This window comes from Eriocheir sinensis, chromosome 46, assembly GCF_024679095.1.
Source record: "Eriocheir sinensis breed Jianghai 21 chromosome 46, ASM2467909v1, whole genome shotgun sequence".
Lineage (NCBI taxonomy): Eukaryota > Metazoa > Arthropoda > Malacostraca > Decapoda > Varunidae > Eriocheir > Eriocheir sinensis.
The window spans coordinates 1,848,557-1,870,333 of NC_066554.1; the positions used below are offsets into that span (position 1 = coordinate 1,848,557).

Sequence of the window (21,777 nt, forward strand, 5' to 3'; positions counted from 1 at the left end):
GAAAGAAATCGCTGGAATAAGAATTTTTTTTACACGCGACAGTTTTCGGTGAGGAAAGTCTTCTAAATATTGGACTTCATACGTGCCTCAGTTTCTGTGCATCTAAAACATTGTCCCTGATCGTTGCTGGGGCACAATCTGAGGTCATGGTTTCTGTAGCCGTTGACAGCGGGAAGGAAATCTTGCACAAAAGTGATTTTATACATGACAGTTTTATTATTTACACTTTAGACATTCTCTCTGAAATATAATCTGAGGTCGTTCGTGGTATTTTACAGGTTATGGTTTGTGTTATATAGGAGGGAGTATTACAAGGGTGTACAGTGTGTCGTGTATTATGCCAAGAGTTTTTGTTTCAGGACTAAGATGCGGTACCTTAGTGTGATATACAATAAAAAAGTATAGCTCAAGTATATTTACAACTTAAATCTTAGTATAAGATATTAGACACGACAGATAATTAAATATATATAGGCATATCTGGCTTGGGCGTCATCTCTCTCTCTCTCTCTCTCTCTCTCTCTCTCTCTCTCTCTCTCTCTCTCTCTCTCTCTCTCTCTCTCTCTCTCTCTCTCTCTCTCTCTCTCTCTCTCTCTCTCTCTCTCTCTCTCTCTCAAACCTAACCATTATGATAATAATATGTACATACGATACAGTAAATCTTTAATATGCAAGGAGACTCATATGTATCCGAACACAAGCCTTACGGACACGCGGGGGGACGGGAAGGGGCGAGGGGGGAGGCTGCCTCGCTGCAAATGTGTCTCAAGGTTTCGTTTTCACGCCGTCGTATCACTCTAGTTTTGCAGTGTCGGCACAGTCTTGCACGACACATAACTGTTTTCGAAGCCGCCTCTTTGTCTTTGATTAGTTTGCTAAATATAAACCTTACAGCACCGTGTTCCCTTCCGTGAGTTTTGTATAGGCGCAGACTCGCCACGAACCGATATGGGCCACCAGAATCTTTGCTATACATGCACCACACTGCCTTGTGTCCGAAGTAGCTGTATTAGAAAATATAAGTTTTCCTACACTTACGTTAGTGTCTTCAGTCGTCCTAATGACATTTGAAATGATAGTATTAGGAACATGAATATACGTGTAATATCACAATGGGTAGCAGAGACGAGGAACCACATTCACAACCGCACGCTTTGCACTTGGTCCTTGTCCATCGTGATGGTGGTGTGCGGCGAGGACGAGGACCACTCCAGCAGGTGATCCTCCGCTTGTCTAGACTCGGAACGCCTGTCGTCCTTGGGGGATCTTTGACTTTTCCGAGAAGACCCCATCGTGAAACAGTTTCTAATGTCTATAGACCCTGTGATCCGCATATGTGGTAAGTCAGGAGTCGAAAAACTACTTTTCCTTAAAGTGGAAGAGGGTTTTGATTTAGCACTAGTTTCGTTACTACTGAATCTTGTGTTTGGGTTTCGGACGCCCGGTGCCATGAAGTCAGGTAGTTTGCCGGGGTCTTTCTGCATGGGGGTGCCGGGCCCTGATGTCCACTCCGCCTCCTCGGCCACTGGGGACGGGTAGGAGGGCCGGTAGCTGCCCTTCACCACACCGGAGTCTTTGGAGTCGAAACTACTGCGCGGCGACGATCCGGCAGACCCAAACTCCTCCATCTCCAGCTGAACGGAAGTCTCGTTTTCGCTCTTAATCGGTTTGTATAGCGGCAGGGAACGTGTGCTGTGTGTGTCCACCTCCTTGCTTGTGTTGATGTCCAGGCTGCCTCTGTGCGACGAGAGGAAGCCCTTGAGGGAGGTCAGACTCAGCTGGCTGCTCCTCCGCCTCTCGCCCGTCATGTCTTGGCTGGACTTGCGGCCCTTATGGTTATTGTTGTTGTTGTTGGGAGTGTCGGGTGGGGGGACCGGTGAAGGGTCTTTCGGGGCGCTCTTGGGGTCCACGAAGTAGGTTGTCATGAAGCCTTTCCCTTTGACCTTGATCTCCCCCCGACACGTCACGTTCCAGCCCAGTTTCTGCAGGATCTCGCCCGCTGTGGCTGTCACCTGAGGAGGGTAAAGTTGAATTAGAGATTTTCATAACACCTTGGACCTGCTTTCTTCTGCACGGGTGATTACTGCGTGCCTCTAGCAGTCACCATGAGCCCTTGCGATGTCTGTCTCCAGTTTGTGGGGGATATGAATACTTTTTATATTACTGTATACTCGATGTTAACCTCTCCTGTGATTTAGAGGGTGATAGAAAACACTTAATATTCCTGCTGCTTTCCGTTGCTACTGATAACTCTTACTACTGTTTGGCATTTCACCTGCTTACTAATGCTGTTGATTACTATTCCTACCACTGACTACCATCACTGGATGTTACTAGTGCCACATGTTTCAACTTCAACTATTTACTATTTCAACTGATTTGCTGCTGATAACTATTACTACTGTTTGATACTTCCCATGACTACTACTATTACACCTGATACTCTAAACTGCTTGACTTGTGTTTATCTTGCCCATTTCTCTCAACTAATTACTCTTTAACTGATTACTGACTACTATTATTACCGGTTACCATTACTACTGACTACTCCTTCCAATGACTATTACTATTACCACTGATAATTTTACACCCGATTGCCGAGCTTACGTCTATCTTGTCCCCCTCTCTCTACTAACTACTATTTCAACTGTTTATTCCTTCAAATGCTTACGATTACCACTTATACTTTTACACCCGATTGCCGAAATTACTTCTATCTTGTCTTTCTCTCTCAACTAACTTCTATTTCAACTGTTTATTCCTTCAAATGCTTCCTGATACTCTTGCTCCCTGATTGCAGGACTTACGTGTATCTTGCCCATCTCGCCCGTGTAGTCCATCCTGGAGGCCACGTTCACTGTGTCCCCCCAGATGTCGTACATGGGTTTGTGCGCCCCGACCACTCCGGCGATGACTGGGCCCACGCTGATGCCTTGGGGAACACCAGGGGGAGAGGAAGGTTAGTGAGGAAGTGATGGGTGTTAGGTATACTTTGTTTTATGTTTACCTTTTTGCTGTTATTTCTTTATGTGAGGTTTTGGTGATGTAGGCTTCAGTTTGGCGCGTGTTGGGTCACGAGTACTTTATTTGTTTATTTATTTTACTGCCGCCACTACTACTGCAATTGTTTTATTATTGCTACTGTTACTGCTGTTGATGTTGCTGTTATTGATGCTGTTACTGCTGTTCCTTTTCTACCGCTACTACGAATTCTACCACGACTACTATTACCACTATGCTCCTCCTCCTCCTACTCTTACTACAACTATTAATTACTACTACTACCACTACTACTACTACTACTACTACTACTACTACTACTACTACTACTACCACCCCGCAACCACCACTACTACTGCATTCTCCCCCTCACCTATCCGCAGCTGCAACTCCTGGAAGCTGTCTAAGTTGAAGTTCTCCAGCTTGTCGAACATTGCCACCGCGAACTTGGCAACAGTGGCGACGTTCTCCTCCATGCTTCGCTCCACTGAATTGAACTCGTCCGCGTCGGTGTCGGGCTGGAGTCCACACGCTGCCATGTACGTGCTGCCCACCACCTTGATCTTCTCGAGGGCTTCAAACGGCTCCTCGTAGGTCAGCTGGTCAAGGGAACGGAGAGGTTAGGTGGCGTTAGAGAGGAGGGAGATGATGGTATGTTCAACCCCTTGACTACGGATTTCCTACAATCAGGCCTCACCAAGCTACAGGAGTGGAACCAAAAGTGGCTGCTACAATTCAATGAAGAAAAATGTTAAGTCCTGCACCGTGGGAGGGGATATCCAGCACACCAATACCACATGGGACTCCACTATCCACCAGAGGCAAAGAAAGACATGGGAGTATATGTTACCAGGTTACCAGTGAAGGATAAATCCGTGCCAATTGCAGCGGACGGGTTAAGGAGCGGCGTATGAGGGAGATTTTCCTTATTTTCTGACAATGGAAAGGTCAGATGGCGTTAGAGAGGAGGCCTATGGTAGCATGTTTTGTTTTCCATATAAAAGCAGTGTGTAGGGGATATCTTTTTTAATTTATTTTCTTACAGTGGAAAGGTTTGGCTTCGTAAGATATTGTTTTAATGTGCTAGCATGTTTTGTTTTTCACACAAGGAACACTGTGGCAAAGGGAATTTTATTTACTCTCCTTACTGTCTCCTTGGTGGTAAGAAAAAAACTGTTAATACTACTTCAGCACATCGGTTCACATTCTCTACTGTTATTGGGTTTGAGTGGTTTATATTTGGTTCTAACCGTCTATATTTTTTTCAGTTAATGTTTTCTCATAATTCCTTCACTAAACCCTGTACTTTTATATGGTGTGAGGTACGCCGATTTCGAAGCTATGATACACTCGTCATTACATAAAAGATTACTGTAGAACTTAGAGAAAAAAAAAGATATGCACAATAATCTCATTTGGTGATTCACGATTTCTAATTAAATCCATAAGCTATAACATTTGCTATAGGACTTCTTGCCGAAAAAAAGGAAAATTACTATACTACCTACTTGAATAAACCTTCTGATTAAACTACCAACTTGCAAAAAACTGAATAAACTACCTATAGGAATAAACCTTCTGAACCACTATTACGCTGCTCACCATGTCAAAGTCGGAGATGATCTCGTTGAGGACCCGCAGACACTTGGTACCGTCCTGGTCGAACCTGTGCTCGCTGTAGAGTTTGCTGTAGTTGGGGATGGAGGCGAAGATGACGCTCACGTTCTTGAAGGACTCGTGGTAGAGCTCGTCCGTCGCGTTCTGGCGGTTCAGGTATCTCTTGGCTGCAGGGGCGGGGAGGCGGCGGGGCGTTGAAGGGTTCACGGAGGACAGGGACGAGAAAGATAACGAAGAGAAATAATTAATACTAAGAAGAGGCAAAAGCTCGAAAAAGAAAGTCTTCTCAATTAGAAGAACATTTGAAAGATCGTTGGAAAGTTCACGGAAGGACAGAGACACACAAAGTTAGCCAAGAGAATATGCCCATCTAATTAATTCTTGGAACAGGTAAAAGGTCGTTCAGGTAGACTTACGCCACTTTAAAGGAAAACATTGGAACTTCATTAATCTTAACGTTGCTCAAAGGGCGCGATCGACAGAAGGGAATCAACGTTATTAAAGCGAGATGTCTTTTTTTTTTTATAATTAATTTGAGGATATTGCTGAGCCGTGCACACTTGCTCTTATTAAATGAATCTCCTTAATCGAACTGGGACGATTAAAAAGTATGGAACCGACAGATTGAAGCGTTTTCTTGATGATTATTCAGCTCTGTTACATGCGACGGTAACATAAATCCTCCTCCTCCTCCTTCTTCTTCTCCTCCTCCTCCTCCTCCTCCTCCTCCTTCTTCTTCTCCTCCTCCTCCTCCTCCTTCTTCTCCTCCTCCTCCTCCTCCTCCTCCTTTTTCTTTATTATCACTTTGCAGATCTCTCCCTTTCAACGTGCTCCCTTTCTCTCTGTATGATATTGGTGTGCTCCCTTCTGCCCTGGCCAAGGTTCTATTTTCATCTCTGTACCTGGGTCTCCGCCTGCCCTGGCTTCCACTTATCCTGCCCTGGCAAAGGTTTTAATTTCATCGCTGTACCTGGTTCTCTGTCTGTCCTGGCTACTGCAGTTCAAGGGTTGCTACTCTGAATAAGGCTACTGAGAAATCAAGGTTCGGGGGCCACTCACCAACGTGGAGCGGCAGGATATTCTGAAGGAGCAGCTTGTTGGCGTAGTGCGTAGTCTCTGCCTCCTTCTGCTCCTCCTCCAGCTGCTGCTTCCACCGAAAGTCTAGCCGCATGATGTACTCCATCTGCCAACGGAACGGAGGTCAGATTCACACACATGGACATACACACACACACACACACACACACACACACACACAAAACAAAACAATCAATAAGCAACTCGCAGATCAAAGCAAATAACAAACACATACACATACAACTATATGCACCATTACCATTGTTTTCCTTATCCCTCTCTGTCCCTATCAATGTTCTTCCTCGCCTTGCTTCACCCTTTAACTACTTTACTCTGGAACCCAAGAGTGTGGGCGATACAAACCTGGCGGTCGAGGACGTGGAGGGCGAGGGCGATCATGACCAGGAAGCAGAGGTGACCCATGCCGGGGGAGACGCCGAGGCTCGTCACCACCAGCGAGGGGCACAAGTCGGTCAGGTGGTCGTGGCTGTACATCACCTGCGAGGGGGAGGCGGATATGCTCCAGTAAAAGTTGATTTTCCTGTATATATTTCATTAAGGTCATATTTAGGGGGTCAAATATTTTATTACGGTCATGAATAAGGGGTCGATTATTTTCTTTTCTGGGGGCTTAAACATACTCCTTAATCGGCCATGATTATGATAACTTGCGGGGTGGGGGAAGGGGATCTACTGTTACATGTGGTTGACTTCAGTGAGAACACACGGTTGTTTCTCCATGTACAACTCCCTTCACAGCAACTCACCTTCGCAAAGTCGAACACGAAGTAGCTGTAGATGGAGACGGCGAGTGCGTAGACAATAAGCTTGAGGAAAAAGTGCATCCGGAAGAAGGTCCAGGCCACGAGGAGGGTGAGGGAGGCGCTGTAGGTGAAATACTGCCCAAGGGATGGACAATGATCAGTCAGTTTGGCGGCTCAGCGACCAGTGTTAGTGTGTCAAGTATATCACGCACAAACAAACAAAAGTCACTCCCCCTTCCACACAAAACCACCTATCCATATCCCCCCACTCCACCCCCACCCTCGCAAATATCCTCAAAATTCATCACCTGAGCCCCAAAAAGGTTACTGGTTGGTCATTGCGAGTTCAGAGAGTGATCAGACCATTGTGAATCCCACCCCACCCCCTCCCCATACACAAGAGACGGTTATCAGGGAGAGGCGCCTTACCCAGGGGTCGCAGCAGAGGGGCGGGATGGCCATGGTGTTGTTGGGGACACCGGACACGTTATTTGCGAGGGGCACGGGGCTGGAGGTGCTGAAATCGGTGGTGGCGAAGGACATGGCCTCGTCCAGGATGTCATTGCACTCCAGCTGTGACGGAGAGGAGACGAAACGGAATGGAAAGGAGGAAAGGATTATAGAAGAAGGTTGGTTCTCACACTCGCACACACATTCTCGCATTTGAATTCATTAAGACATCATCTCTATCACCATATGCAATCATCGTAATGTCTAGTAAGTCTTTTTGCAATTAGACTAAGTAACTTTCCTGGATCGACAGTGTTTAGATGAGATGACGAATGAAGCTTCTATCAGGGTTTCATTTTAATTGTGATGAAGCTTTGCCATTTGTTGAAGTGTCACACAGTGTTGAAGTGTCACACATATAGATAGATAGATAGATACACACACACACACACACACACACACACACACACACACACACACACACACACACACACACACACAAACAAACACAGACTTAAAAATACACGCACATAGATAAATATAAAGGAAAATAGAGATATAGATTAAGATAAACAAAAAATATAGAAACTGATATATTGATAAATAGGTAGAGACATAGATAAATCGATATAATTAAATAAATAGACAGATAAATAAATAAATAAATATTCAGATTGACAGAAAAGCAGGAAGATAAAAATGGATGGAACGGGCTAATAGTTCTTGATGATGCTGATGATGAAGTGTAGCACCAAGCAGCCACTCACCACGCTGATAATCGCACAGGTGTAGAGGGCGACGCACACGGCCAGGTATCTCGAGAGTGTGCAAAGGAGTGAAGCGTACAAAGGAAGAGGTGATAATGGCTAATGAAGATGATAATGATGAAGAAATGGCGCCCTCCTGCATGCACTCACCACATTGATAACGGCACAGGTGTAGAGGGCGACGCACACGGCCAGGTAGAGCAGGACCCGCACGCTGATGGACGAGATGACGCTCTTCGAAGTCCAGTAGAAGAACCTGGTAAGGGGGTAGCGCTTCTCGGTATCCTCCTCCAGGTCGTTGTGCGGGTCCACGATGTGCTGGTGGATGGTCGCGACCCACACCAGCAGCGTCACCACCAGCAGCAGCACAGCGCACACCACGCCCACCTGCCACCCCAAGGCGTTCCTGAAGGGGGAGGATTGGGTTAGTTTTCTTTATAGTAATGCATGTAGCCAAAGGGAAGTAGAAAAATGCCCCCCCCAAAAAAAAGTTCAAAAGCCCGCAAAAGAAAAGAAAGCCCGTGTGACCTTATAGTAATGCATGCAATCAAAGGGGAGTATAAAAAAGCCCCCCCCCCAAAAAAAAAAAAAAAAAAAATCCCGCAAAAAAAGAAGTCCCGTGTGAGGTAGTGTGTGGTGTTAGGTGTGTCCTCTCCTACTTTTTCTTATTTCTTTGTGCACTTTATAATTTTATCTATTCGTCTTTTAATATTTTCGCGTATGAAAGTTCTGTATATTTTCCTTGAGCTGAGCAACTTGAGCTAATGTTTTTCTTTCATAGTAGTGGAAATAGCTCTAAAAGTAAACAAAATAGAGAAGCCTGCAAAAACAAAAACAGAAAAGGAAGCTGTGGTGAGGTGGGGCGTTCCTGAAGGTGTAATGGAAGCATGGCAAAAGACAAACGCATAAACAGAAAAATCCCGCTGTGCACCGCTCCAGCAAAAGAAGTAGTGAATTAAAAGCCAGAAGGGAAGCATATTTCAGAAGGAGCGGTGTCTTGATACTCCAACTTGTTCTTGTCTGTTTATAGTTTATACTTTCAACCATTTGCCTTACAGGGTACATATTTTTTCGTATGAGGAAGTTCTATTTATTTTCCAGTCCGCATCACCTGCAGCCCGTGACCATATTTCTAATCTCTTTACGCCGTCAATGGGTATGTCGTCCCTGAGTGAAGACGCTCGGCTGTAGCTTCGAAACTAGTCACGGGTGTTCTGAAAAATACTCTTATAGTGATTCCCACTCAAAATTACCCTTCATGACTCCAATTTAACCTAACCTAACCTAACCTGACCTGTTCAAGAGTGGACACCATATACCTGTAGACACGGTGTAGAGAGAAGGGAAATACGCGCCGAGCATCTCACCTGGGCATGAGCGACTCCTGCGTGACGAAGATGGAGGCGAACACAACCAGGGCGCACAAGATGTAGTATTTGTAGAGCGGGTCCGGCTGGCGCAGCAGCGGCAGCTCCCACTCGGGTTTATTGGTGAAGCTCAGGGAGACGGGATGGATGCCGTCAGGGCGCAGCCATTGACTGAAAGGGAAGTTTCGCTTAATAACATACAAGGTTTGTTCACATAACGGTGGGAAGAACAATGTCATCCATGCTAGCTGCATGCCTCCTCCCCTCCCGCGGCCTCGCCGCACACGACTGTCCACTCAAGCTCATCCCTTTACTGTCCAAATCCCTTACGCACGAGTTAACCAGCATCTTCATTCTTTCATCCCTCACGCAGGTAAACTCTGGAACAATCTTTCTTCATCTGTATTTCCTCCTGCCTACGACTTGAACTCTTTCAAGAGGAGGGTCTCAGGACACCTCTCCTCCCGAAATTGACCTATCTTTCGGCCACTCCTCTGAAATCTTTTATAGGAGCAGCGAGTAGCGGGCTTTTTTTTTTTCATTACTGTTTCCTTTTTTTGCCCTTGAGCTGTTTCCTGTGCTGTAAAAATAAATAAATAAGACGAAGGTTACTTGGGTGTTCGCATCATACTTCAATTGCCTTTTTCATTCATTCATTACTTATTTATTTATTTATTAAGTGTATGGAGATAGAAAAAAATGGAAAAAGAGGCAGATAAATCATCATCATCATCATTGTCGTTTAACGTCCATATTTTCCTGTTTAAGATGGGGCTGGACGGGCGATGACTGTCCTCCACATCTCCCGATCTTGTGCCATATCGTCCTCTATCCACAATATATTCATATCCTCCATCACACACACACTCCACTTTTTCCTAGGCCTTCATACTGGTCGCCGTACCCCAACTCCCACCTCCTCCACCTCCCTCAGCACCCCCTCCCCCGCTCTCTTCACATGTCCAAACCATCTTAGTCTTCTCTTCCTCAACTCAACGGAAAGATCCTCAACCCCGCACATCTCGGCTACTTCATTGCTAGACTTCCGTCTTGCCACCTCACTCCTGCCATGTACGAGTATCTCAGCATCCTGCGATCACAGCTGCGTAAAACGTCCATCAGTCTGCTCGTCATTGCCCGTGTCTCTGCTCCGTACAAGAGAGCAGATCTCACTCAGGGTTTGTATACACTTCATCTGCTCCTCAGTCCACCTTCTCCACCAACTGCCACTCTTGCTCTCACTGCTCTCTCCACTCGCGCATCACAGTCCAACACATCTCCCAAATAGCAGAATTGTTGTACCTCCTCCAACACACCTCCAAAGAGGAAAAGAGTCAGCTAAATATGAACAGAAAATATATAGTTACTGTACACAGCATGGTTAACATTTCTACTAAAGGGAATATTAGACGGAAGAGAATAACGAAAGAATAACGTAACGAAAAACAAACAAACACATCCGACAGGCGGCGTGTCTGCTGAGGACTCACTCGGACTTCCTGAGAGGCATCTTGGCGATCTCCTTCTCCATGCTCTCCTTGGAGTCCACCATGATCCGCTGGAAGTTGGTGAGGGCGGTGTCCGTCACCACCGTCCGCCGCTTGGACGAAAGGGCGGTCTCCGAGACGGTGGAGCGCCTCTGCAGGGATACAAGGAGAATACAAGAGGTCAGTCAGCCTACACACTGCAAAGGTGAAGATGAGTTAACCGAGATTTTTCCTCCTTATCCATAAATCTGTCCACTTTCCCTTTGAAACTTTTTATTGTACATGCATCAACTATAAATCTGCTTAGTTAGCTCCAGTTATCTACTCTTTTATTTGTAAAAAATACTGTTGACACTTTTCCGAACATGAATATAATTTGTTTGTATTCATTGCTGCGGGTTTTATTATATTCATCAACTTCTCCTTTATTCTGAGTGACCGAGCCTTACAAAAGATCCAGAGGGAAACTAGGAGGCATTGAAAGAGCAATGAGGGAAAAAATGCAATAAAAATGAAGTTTGGAAAGTCATATACACTTATAATATGTAGAGCGGACAATTACAGTAAAAGAGTGGCAACCGAGGAATCGTAGCAGTCATGGCAAACAGACTACCAACTGGAGAAAGGAATTAAAACCTTTGCCGGAGCAGGATGAAGTAAACCAACATCGGACTGAGAGATGTGAGCGTTGGGGAAGCCCGTATCCTTATCCTACAAGCCGATAATGATGATGATGATGATGATGACGGTTATGTCTGCCGCGGCCTGGACTCACTCTGTTGAGGATGGAGGGTCTGGACACGCCGTGGGGGAGCTGCACCTTGGCCACACGCTTGGGCACGTTCCCCTCGTAGTAGTTGTCGAGCTGCGTGGAGTCGTTGTTGATTGAGATGGGCGTCTTGATGTTGGTGGACGAGACGTGGGTGATGCGTCGCCTAGTCCGCTGTGGGGGACGGAAAACAGTTATGCGGTGAGCCACGGACGAGGTTCTCTCCTCTACATGCATATATTATCTTCTATACTCTCTATCTAGTCTTATACATGCATATACTCTCTTATACATGAACTTAAGTGTGTGCCTTGAGTTAACGGCAGGATGAAAGAGCAAGATATAGTGAAGAATAGGTATGGCTTCACTTTCTCTTCAATGCTAGGCTAACGTGATGGTATTGAAAGCGTATATTTAGTTGATTTTTTACAATACATAGAATACTAAAGCTCCTACAGTGAATGATATCATAAACAAGAAAAGTATGCTGCAGAATGTGTATATATATTCATTAATTATCTCTTATGCATAAAGGCCTTACAGTTAATATGATAAATAAGCAAGATACATAATTAAATGTCTTTATGGTCATTAGTTAATTTTCGAAGACTGATAGATGACATGAAGCACAAGCAAAGTACATCATGGCATTACTTAATGTGTTTACGTATATCACTTCCTTTTTTTTATCGAAGACAATGCTAGATTCCATGTTTTAATTCTATATATACATCTGAAAAAGACATCAATTAGCAGTATTACACATCTTCAGGAGACAGCCACACACATTAATGAGATGACACAAAACATGAAACACAGACATAATTAAACATGGATGGTAGAGAACACAAAACATAAGAGAACACCGTTAGAGTCAACCACGGCCAGTCAGTCAGAGGGTAGTATAGAAGCACCCGAGTCCCGTGACAGGCCGTGTTCTACCTTGACGGAGGCCAGACAGAACACCACAAGAACAAGCCCGAGAAGCAAGATCAATAGCAAAACCAGATTGACTAGATCGTGTTGGCGTTGCCTCCCGCGGATCCTTTCAAGCTGTTCCCAGATTCTCGTACAAATAGAACATGGCATATATAATTTCCAGGCCCTAAAACTGTCGTACAAGCACCAATAACGATCTAGAAATAAAGTTGGTGTTTTTAGCGTCAAGTATCAGTGTTTTTGTGGCAATAGTTATGTGTAAAAAAGCGGAAAATGCGGTTATGCTAAGTAGGATAAGCTGGTACCTGGCAAAGTTGGTCCTTTCCTCCTCGCTGCGCTGCCACATAGTTCAAACACCAATTTATTCCTCTTATAATGTTACCCACAACCTCTACCAACAACCTCACCCCTCTATAACTCCACCTAACCCCACCCCACTCCCTAGCACACACATTCCCAGTGCAAATATATATGACGTGGTTTCTTTCGCTTTTTCATCTATTTATTCTTTTTCTTATTCTTTTCAGGGAGTCATATATTTGCACCGGGAATGTGTGTTTTAGGGAGTGGGGTGGGGTTAAGTGGGGTTGTAGAGGGGTTGGGTTGTTGGTGGAGGTTGTGGGCTAACACATGAGAGGAAAATGACCACAGTTGCCAGATTATCGTACTTAGAGAATATTATTTACCGGTTTCTGACGCCTAACTATTGCCAAGAAACATCAGGATCTAACTCTTGTAACGATAACTATAAATGAGTTTCGTTATTGGAGCCCAGAAGACAGTTTTGGGGTAGGAAGTCGGGAAACATAAACGGATGAGTACGACAATCTGGCACCGTTGGAACTCGAGACTGTGGCATAGCGGAAAGGAGAAAAGAACCCGCGCGGGAAGCAACGCTAAAACGATCTCGTCAGTTCGGTTTCACTATAGGAAGCAGAGTCATGGAATAGGAGACTCTGCCCACCTCCATCACAGGCGACATGTCGTAACCAAAAGAACCTCGCGAAATTCAAAATAATGGTGATACAATAATGTTTTAATCTCTAGGTATCGTAAGGATCTCAAATAGGTCCCTAGAGTTCCCAAAACACTACTGTATATCAGCCTTAATTTGAACTTAACGCTGGTCTTTCAGTATTAACTTGGCGCCTGTGATGAAACTGGTCAAACACTCCTATTCTTTGGCTCTGTTAGGAAGCATCAAGAACATTCAGGAGAGACATTGCAGATAACCACGTAGACGGCCAGCTGTGAATGACCCCGCCGCTGAGGAAGGATTTTACAGCTCTGATGCGGATGTTAGTGTTAAAGGGGTACACGAACTATCTAAGAACATTTAAAAGAGAGAGAAACAAATGGCAGCTATTTTGTAGTCGAGTGTAGAGGTTCGCACCGTTGGAAAAGGAAGGGAATTTTTAGGTTTTGAACGATTTTAACTTTTGTTTGAAAGATTTACAGCTCTTGTGCGAAAGTTAGTGTTGGAAAAGTACACAAACTATCTAATAACATTCCGAGAGAGGGATACGAGTTATAGATATTATGAAGCAGTGTAAACGATCGCACCATTGAAAAAACTATGAACTTGTTGTATACGATTTTGTGTTAAAGAGAGTGATGACATATGTTACAGATGAACGAATATAGATACCACGCATAATAACAAGTGTGAACAATATTAAGTCCAATGTAAATGATCTCACCGAAAAAAAAAAAGATAGATATTCATAGGTTTTGAACGATTTATTTTGTGTGTGTTAAAGAGAGTGCTGACAGATATTACAGATGAACGAATATATATACCACGCATACTAAGAAGAGATAACAATATTAAGCAAAATATAAATGATCTCACCGTTGAAAAAGGATAGGAATTACTAGTTTTTGTACGCTTCTTTTGTGTGTGTTTAATAGATTGCCGACTGATTGTACAGATGAAAGAATGTAGATATCACTCATACTGGCAAGTGAAAACGATATTATTTGGTCAAGTATAGATGACCTCACCGTTGAAAAGGTTTAGGATTTTATGGTTTTGCACGTTTTTTTGTGTGTGTTTAAGAGATTGCCGACTGATTGTACAGATGATAGAATGTAGATATCACGAATGGCAACAAGTACGAACGATTGCACCGATGAAAAGGAGAACATAGATTTTTGTCCGAAATTTGCACAAAAAAATGGCACAGATTAAACAAGAGCTATCAGATGTGAGCGACCTGAATAATACAAAGCTCTACACTGTCGATCGAGATTTAGAGTTTTAATAAAGGCAATCAGATGCTATAAATAAGACACGCCGAAGTGACCACCGATGAAAAAGAAGAAGAATTCACGGCTTTTGATCGAAAATTACTGCCGAAAAGAATGTTATCAGGTCTTACGGGTTATCTCAGAGTGCTCATGCGGGAAAGTAAGGATGTCAAGAACTAGAAAAGAGATAATACTAGGAAATCTATAGTAAGAGAACACGAGGTCTTGAGTCACGTGGCAGAGCTAACAAGACGAGGCCGTGGACCCGGAAGAAGAGAGAGAGAGAGAGAGAGAGAGAGAGAGAGAGAGATTAACCGTGAAGCAACATCGAAGGAAAGAGAGGAAGAAAAAGACATTGTTTACAGATGGGTCAAAGCGAATGTTCCTTTCTTCTTGGCTTTCGCGTTAATGAGATCGAGAACCCGGAAGCAAGAGAAAGAGAGACATCGAGGCTACGTATTGAAGACTAACGGGGAAGCAACATCGAAAAGAAAGGAAGGAAGAGAAGGAGATTGTTTACAGACGGGACAAAGTGAATGTTTCTTTCTTCTTGGCCTTGGTCTTCGCGTTGATGAGATCGAGTACCCGGAAGAGAGTCACTGAGCCACGTATTGAAAACTAACGGTGAAGCAACATCGAAAAGAAAAGAAGAAAAGGAGATTGTTTACAGACGGAACCAAGCGAATGTTCCTTTATTTCTGGCCTTCGCGTTGATGAGATCGAGTACCCGGAAGAAAGAGAGAGAGAGAGAGACATCGAGGCTACGTACTGGAAGACTAATAACGGTGAAGCAACATCGAAAAGAAAGGAAGGAAAGGACATTATGTACAGACGGGACCAAGGCAACGTTCCTCCCTTCCTGGGCTCGTGCAGGGTTCAGCCGCCGCGGTGCTGCTCCTGTGAGAATTTTTGACGCTTCCGCCGCTTATATCACTTATTTCCAAAGGCCGAGAAGGAGATCAATCGGATTTCAAGGTGTATTTCTTTTAGGTTCATGATACAGAAGAAGGGTCAGACTACCACTAGGGTCATAGAAGTACTCGTGGAAACACCCAGAAATCATACGAAAGCCTTGTCAAATCCGTGTTCTTGGGCACCGAAATGTTTAAGAATATGACGCTGAATGTCTGGAGCAGCGAGGTCTAGAGTTGCCAATTACGTGGTTTGGACAATGTCAAGCACCCCCGGCAGGCACTTATTGCTCCCCTCTCGATCATTGTTATCTCCTCGCCCGCCGTTGATACGAGAAGGAGTATCCGGCTTCCGGGACAATACAAGACAAGGGCATTGCAAGACTCGGTGTTGTGCGAGGTGGAATGCTAATTATAGTGTAAAATAATAGCGGATAAACGACTATGAACACAAGTGAAACTAATGATAGAAAAAAAGAAAAGAAATCAAAGAAAATTTCGGATATAATTAAATAAAATATGGACAGTAAAGTATTCAATAAGACAGAACAATGGAGTGAATAAACGATGAATAAGTACGGTGCTTAGAGGAATAATATTAGCAGTAATGAAATAAGACTCTTTGCCTTCACCCGTAGGTTAGGGACACAGCTAACAGTAAGGTGAGTCCCGCATCAGCTACCCGTGTCTCATTAACCTTCGTGGACTGAAATATTCTGAAACTCAATCCTGTCTCGAAGCACTATACACGTGCGATCATAAGAGCAGCGATTCAGCGTCTTACGAACCGAAAAGTCAACTGAAATAGACGATAATGACTAGAAACTCCCCTTCGATTAGTCTTCACCGTAATGTAACTGCCGTACACAACTATAAACTACCGTAATTCAGCGTCTTACATCCGCGAACATTTACCGATAGACACTAATGGCCTTGAGAGCGAAAACTGATTACAAGGAATAATGTCAGCCGGTGAAATTGCTCCCCTGAAATTCCGCCAATGGAAGATTAGCTCTCAGGAGTAACGGATGTAACAGTTGACCGCGGCGGAGGGGACGGCGGGAAGGGACTCACGGAGGCGGCGGTGGCGGAGGCGTGAGGAGCGGCCTACTCTCACTGGCCTACTGAGAAGCATGAGGATCGTGGCGGCGGTGGCGGAATCGGGGTTCGGGGAGCTGCGGCGGCCATGAAGGGACAACAATGGAGCGAGACACTTGGACGGCACGAGGGACGGAAGCCACACAGAGACAGCGCGAGGCAAGATTCACCCTCTGGTTGGGGATAAGGAAGAATGTTTCAATGTCCTCCTCTCGCAGCAGCTGGTCCTTCTCCCTCGCGTTACTCATCTCGAACCCGTAGTCCAGGTCAGTGATGAGCTCCTGGGTTTTGTGGGTCACGTGAATCCGACTGTGAAATGAGATAATAAATGGTTGTCAAGGAATGGTCATTTACCGGCGCGGCTCGGGGTATGCGCCTCCTCTTTCTCCTTCATGCCTTGGTCCCTGCAGTGGCCCGCGAGGGGATGCGAACCCTGCTGAAGGCATTTATTACTCCTGAAAGTAAGTGAAGGGTTATCACGGGCACACACGGGGAACTCTAGGGGCCTGGGAGTGTCTTTCTGGTCGCAGCTTGGCAAGGACTGCAAGGCTTGGGCAGGTTAGGGCAGGGGATCTCAGGTGTAACATTGAACGCCTACATACCAAGCCTACTGCCCGAAACTTTTTGTATGATTTGGGGTTCGAGAGATAAACAGATAGGTAGATGGATAGATAAATAGATAGATAGATAGATTAATATGTAGAGGGATGGAGGGAGATAAGAGAGAGCACTTTATCAGTCAACCCCATATTTCACAACTATTATAAGGAACACCTGCTCTGTATCAGCCGTTTATCTAATACATTCTGGGACAAACATTGGCTGATAATACAAACTAGACATATGTGCGTGTGTATGGGATAGCATTTCTAGATCTAAACATGGGAGACGAAACGAATATTGTGTCTACTCTCAATAAATCAATCCCATCCCATAAACAAATTAAATTATAGTCATACTTCGTACATATAGCGGAGCCTCGCCATTGCTTGCAAAGACTTGTCACCTCAAATATTACCCAACAGTGCCCTTTCCGTTCACTTAGATGGTGCGTATAAAAAAAAACTCATTTAATCATCCTCTCTATCTTCCTCCTTTCTCTATCCTTCTATTCCTTAGGGTGTCAAGAAGTAAGGAAAAGATAATACAGGGAAATCTATCATGAGAGAGTGATTAGTTTTAGTCACGTGATAGTTCCAGCTAGATACTCATTCCTTTTTCCCACCTCCAATCATCCCTCCCTTCACCTGCCCTTCCCATCCTCACATCACCCATCACTCACTCCACCTTCCTTCCCTCTCATCCATCCTCATACCTACCCACTTACTTCATCTTCCCTCATCCATTTCAGCATCCACTTACCCCACCCCCCGTATCCTTACACCCAGCCACTCATTCCACTTTCCCTCATCCATTCACCCTGCCCTCCCAATCCTCACACCTGTCACCCCACCTTCCCTCATCCACTCTTGCATCCACTCACCCACCTGACACCTTACACATTACCAATCCTTACCCCTTCCATTCCTATACAATTCCAGCTAGCTACTCTTTCCATCTTCCCTTATCCACCCATCTATTCGCTCATTTCACCTTCATCCACTCCAGTATCCACTCACCCAATGTTAATAATGGCTTAACTTCTACTACATAATCAAACTTTACCCCTTCCATTCCTATCCAATACCAGCTAGTTACTTATTCCCCTTTCCCTTATTCATCCATCTATTTCCTTCCCTTCCCTCATCCACTCCTGCCTCCACTCACCCCGCCGCGCCCGTCTGCTCCATGTGGTTAGCGATGGTGGCGTCATTGCTCCACACATCGAACTGCCATTTCCGCACGCCGATCAGGCCGGACAAGACGCTGCCGCTGTGAATCCCGATGCGCATGTCCACGTTCACTTTCCGGTCCTCTCTGGCGGGGGAAAGGGTGGCTCAAGATATAGATAAGTAAATAGATGAATAAATAGATCTTGGAGACCGTGAAGGTGAAGGTGTTGGGAATACGTCCACGGTGGTTTTGTGTATTATTTCCTAACGTACATATACCAAATTACTACCTACTTATCTAGCTGCTTACCTACCTACCAATCTTTCTTTTTTACAGTAAAGGAAACAGATCAAGGGCAAAACAATAAATGAGAAAAAAAGCCCGCTAATCACTGCCCCTATTAAAAGACTGTACAGGTGAGTGGCCAAAAGAGGGGTCCATTTCATACCTACTTACCTACCCACACACATACATACATACATAACTTTTTAAAGCTTGCTACTTTTTTTTTTTTACAGCATAGGAGACAGCACAAGGGCACACGAAAAAAGGAAACAATAATAAAAAAGCCCGCTACTCGCTGCTCCTAAAAAGAATCCGAAGAGGTGGCCGAAAGAGGGGTCAATTGATATAACCTTGCCACTACTGAGTTCATATTACCTGTAACTCATTAACACCTGTCATCCCTGGTTTAACGATACTACTAACCCCGAAACATCATATTTTACCGGAGTTCGCAGTACCTGTAACGCATTAATATCTGTCACACCTGGTAAAGTACACCCCTCATTATATATTAGTCCAGATTTCTCGTATATAGTCTAGAAGCACATGTCTTTTATGCTGAACTTGAACTCATATTTTACCTGAGTTCGCCGTACCTGTAACGCATTAATATCTGTCACACCTGGTTTAGTACAGCCCCCATTATATATTAGTCCAGATTTCTCGTATATAGTCGAGAAACACATGTCTTTTATGCTGAACTTGAGGCCATATTCTTAATTAAACATCTAGGCTCCCAAGCATACACATTTGACGAGGCTTTCTTAGAAGTTGTGAAGGTATTTCCATGTTAAGTTTTATGACCCTGGTGGTGCATAGTTTGATATAGCTTTTGTACCATGTATGAACGTAGAAGAAAACATTCGTGAGAACCCGATTAATCACCTCTTCGGTTTTTGGAAATTAATAGTTGGCATGAGAAGCGGAAAAGTCTGAGAATACCGAACTTACAATAGTCTGTTCACTTGAGTCTGACCCAAGCTGACAACATAAACCTAGGCGTGTTTGCAAGCTGAATGCTGATTGGCTACTGCAATGGCTTCCAAGTTTTCTTTCTTTCTGCTAATCTTCACTGTGCTTACGAACACGCTTAGGTTTATGTTGTCAGCTTGGGTCAGACTTAAGTGAACAGACTATAACACATACAGTACCTAGTAAGACCAGAGTGGTCCTGACCTAGTAACAAACATCGAATACCTGAATCAGGGAGGCTAATAACACAGTAACTTCATCTCCCGTACGCTAGTAATTGCCGTCACGTGGCCTAGAAAATTGTACCTTTGATGTAATTACTTTTTTCCCAGTAGTTTGCTTCCCATAGACAGGAATGAATGAATGGATGGAGGGTTCGGTTTTGCTCTAGTAAGGAAGAGTTCGGGGTTATTGATGGCTGTTTGTTGTTGTTGTTGTTGTTGTTGTTGTTGTTAGCGAGAAGCCTTTTTTATTTATCTATTTTATTACTTTTTTTACGTGAATGACACACAATAAAGATAAAAAGCTGAAAAATAATAATAGTAATGATAATAAAATGACACTTCTACTACTACTACTACTAATAATAATAACAATGATAATAACAATAATAACAATAACAACAACAACAAAATAATAATGATAATAAGTCACATCAATTTTTTTTCTTCTTCTTCTTCTTCTTCTTCTTCTTCTTCTTCTTCTTCTTCTTCTTCTTCTTCTTCTTCTTCTTCTTCTTCTTCTTCTTCTTCTTCTTCTTCTTCTTCTTGCTTACTGATTTCTCATATAAATTTTATCCTCATTCATTTATCCTTCTTCTGATTTCTCATTTATATCTTATCCTCATTTATATAAACTTCTAATGATTTCTCTTCGATATATTACCCTTAGTATTTATCCTTCTACTGATTTCTCATTTATCTGTCCTCTTATTTCCTCACCTCACTTCGCGTATAATGTCGATCATCTCGAGGCCGACCTTGACGCAGTTGTTGGCGTGGTCCTTGTTGTACTCGGGCACGCCGGACACGCAGTAGTAGCAGTCCCCGAGGAGCTTGATGCGCAGACAGTTGTTGCCCTGATGGTGATGAAGGAAGGAGGTGAGGCTTGGGGTGGGGGCGGTGATGATAGTGATGGTGATGATGGTGTTAATGATGGTAGTGTTAGTGATGGTAGTGGTGGTGATAGTGGTGGTGGTGGTAGTGTTAGTGGTGGTGATGGTAGTGTTAGTGATGGTAGTAATAGGGTAGTAGTAGCGGTGTGGGGTAGTGTGTGTGTGGGGGGGGTATGTGTGTGTGGGGGGGGTAGCATCTGTATGTGTGTGTGTGTGTGTTAGGGGGGGGTATGTGTGTGTGTGTGGGGGGGGGGGTATTTGTGAGTGAAATAAATCCAAAATAAATCCTAAATAAATGCCCTACACCAAATAGATTATAGTTACACTCATTTCTCCTACATGCAACGGAGCCTCGTCATTATTTGTAAAGACTTGACACTTGAAACATTACTTTGCCTTTCCCCTTCCATTACTATATATGTGTGTAAAGGAGTTTGATGAGTTCACACACACACACACACACACACACACACACACACACACACACACGGTAAGGACTAATAAAGGAAAGTCGTGGCTCACCTCCGCCGCGTCGTCAAACTTGCCGAAGAGGTCGTTGAGCATCCCCACCAGCTGTTCGGCGCTCAGCTTGGTCGTCAGCACCGTGAAGTTGACGATGTCCGCGTAAAGGATCGAAACCATCTGGTGGTGGTTGATGTACAGGTTCCTGCGGCCGGGTGTAGAAGAGGGACAAACATTAGCAGCCAATATTATTAATTAACAGCAGAACGAAGGCATTTTTCCCAGCGTTTTCGACTTTTCTGAAACTGCTCTTGCCTATGACGATGATGCGAAGGTGTTTGGTTTGCAATGAGAGAACAAAGGAAACCATATAGGGCGCTGCTTGACAGTACACTAGCATGTAAGGGAAAGAAAACGAGAATTTAAAGTCAAGAAAAACGTAGTGGGTGCTTACTGACGGAACCAAGATGTGAAGGTGAAAGGAAAGATAATTATTAGCTATTAAATGGACAGAAAAAGAACGTGAGCGTGAAAGGAGACAATTATTAGCGGTTAAATGAAGGAAAAGGTTATAGAAGGCATGATTATTAACTCTTAAATGTAGAAAACCAGAACATGAAAGGGAAAGAAGAGTTATTAGCATTTAAATGAACAGAACCGGAACATGGAAGCGAA

At 44.1% G+C, this 21,777-nt stretch overlaps 1 protein-coding gene across 8 annotated transcripts in view; it reads right to left on the minus strand.

Moving 5' to 3' along the window:
- Positions 1-648: 648 nt before the first annotated feature.
- Positions 649-21,777, minus strand: part of LOC126980980 (adenylate cyclase type 2-like) — a 115,261-nt gene continuing 94,132 nt past the window's right edge. For all 8 annotated transcript variants that reach the window (XM_050831505.1, XM_050831504.1, XM_050831501.1 and 5 more), the window contains 16 exons: positions 21,163-21,307; positions 20,468-20,604; positions 18,264-18,413; positions 16,667-16,805; positions 11,305-11,472; positions 10,533-10,681; positions 9,043-9,213; positions 7,826-8,081; positions 6,888-7,031; positions 6,462-6,593; positions 6,058-6,192; positions 5,677-5,800; positions 4,603-4,784; positions 3,374-3,599; positions 2,808-2,932; positions 649-2,012 (listed from right to left, as the gene is read on the minus strand). In XM_050831505.1, the coding sequence (XP_050687462.1) occupies positions 1,140-2,012; positions 2,808-2,932; positions 3,374-3,599; positions 4,603-4,784; positions 5,677-5,800; positions 6,058-6,192; positions 6,462-6,593; positions 6,888-7,031; positions 7,826-8,081; positions 9,043-9,213; positions 10,533-10,681; positions 11,305-11,472; positions 16,667-16,805; positions 18,264-18,413; positions 20,468-20,604; positions 21,163-21,307 (3,256 nt within the window). In that variant the 3' untranslated portion in view covers positions 649-1,139. The remainder of the gene's footprint in view (positions 2,013-2,807; positions 2,933-3,373; positions 3,600-4,602; positions 4,785-5,676; positions 5,801-6,057; positions 6,193-6,461; positions 6,594-6,887; positions 7,032-7,825; positions 8,082-9,042; positions 9,214-10,532; positions 10,682-11,304; positions 11,473-16,666; positions 16,806-18,263; positions 18,414-20,467; positions 20,605-21,162; positions 21,308-21,777) is intronic.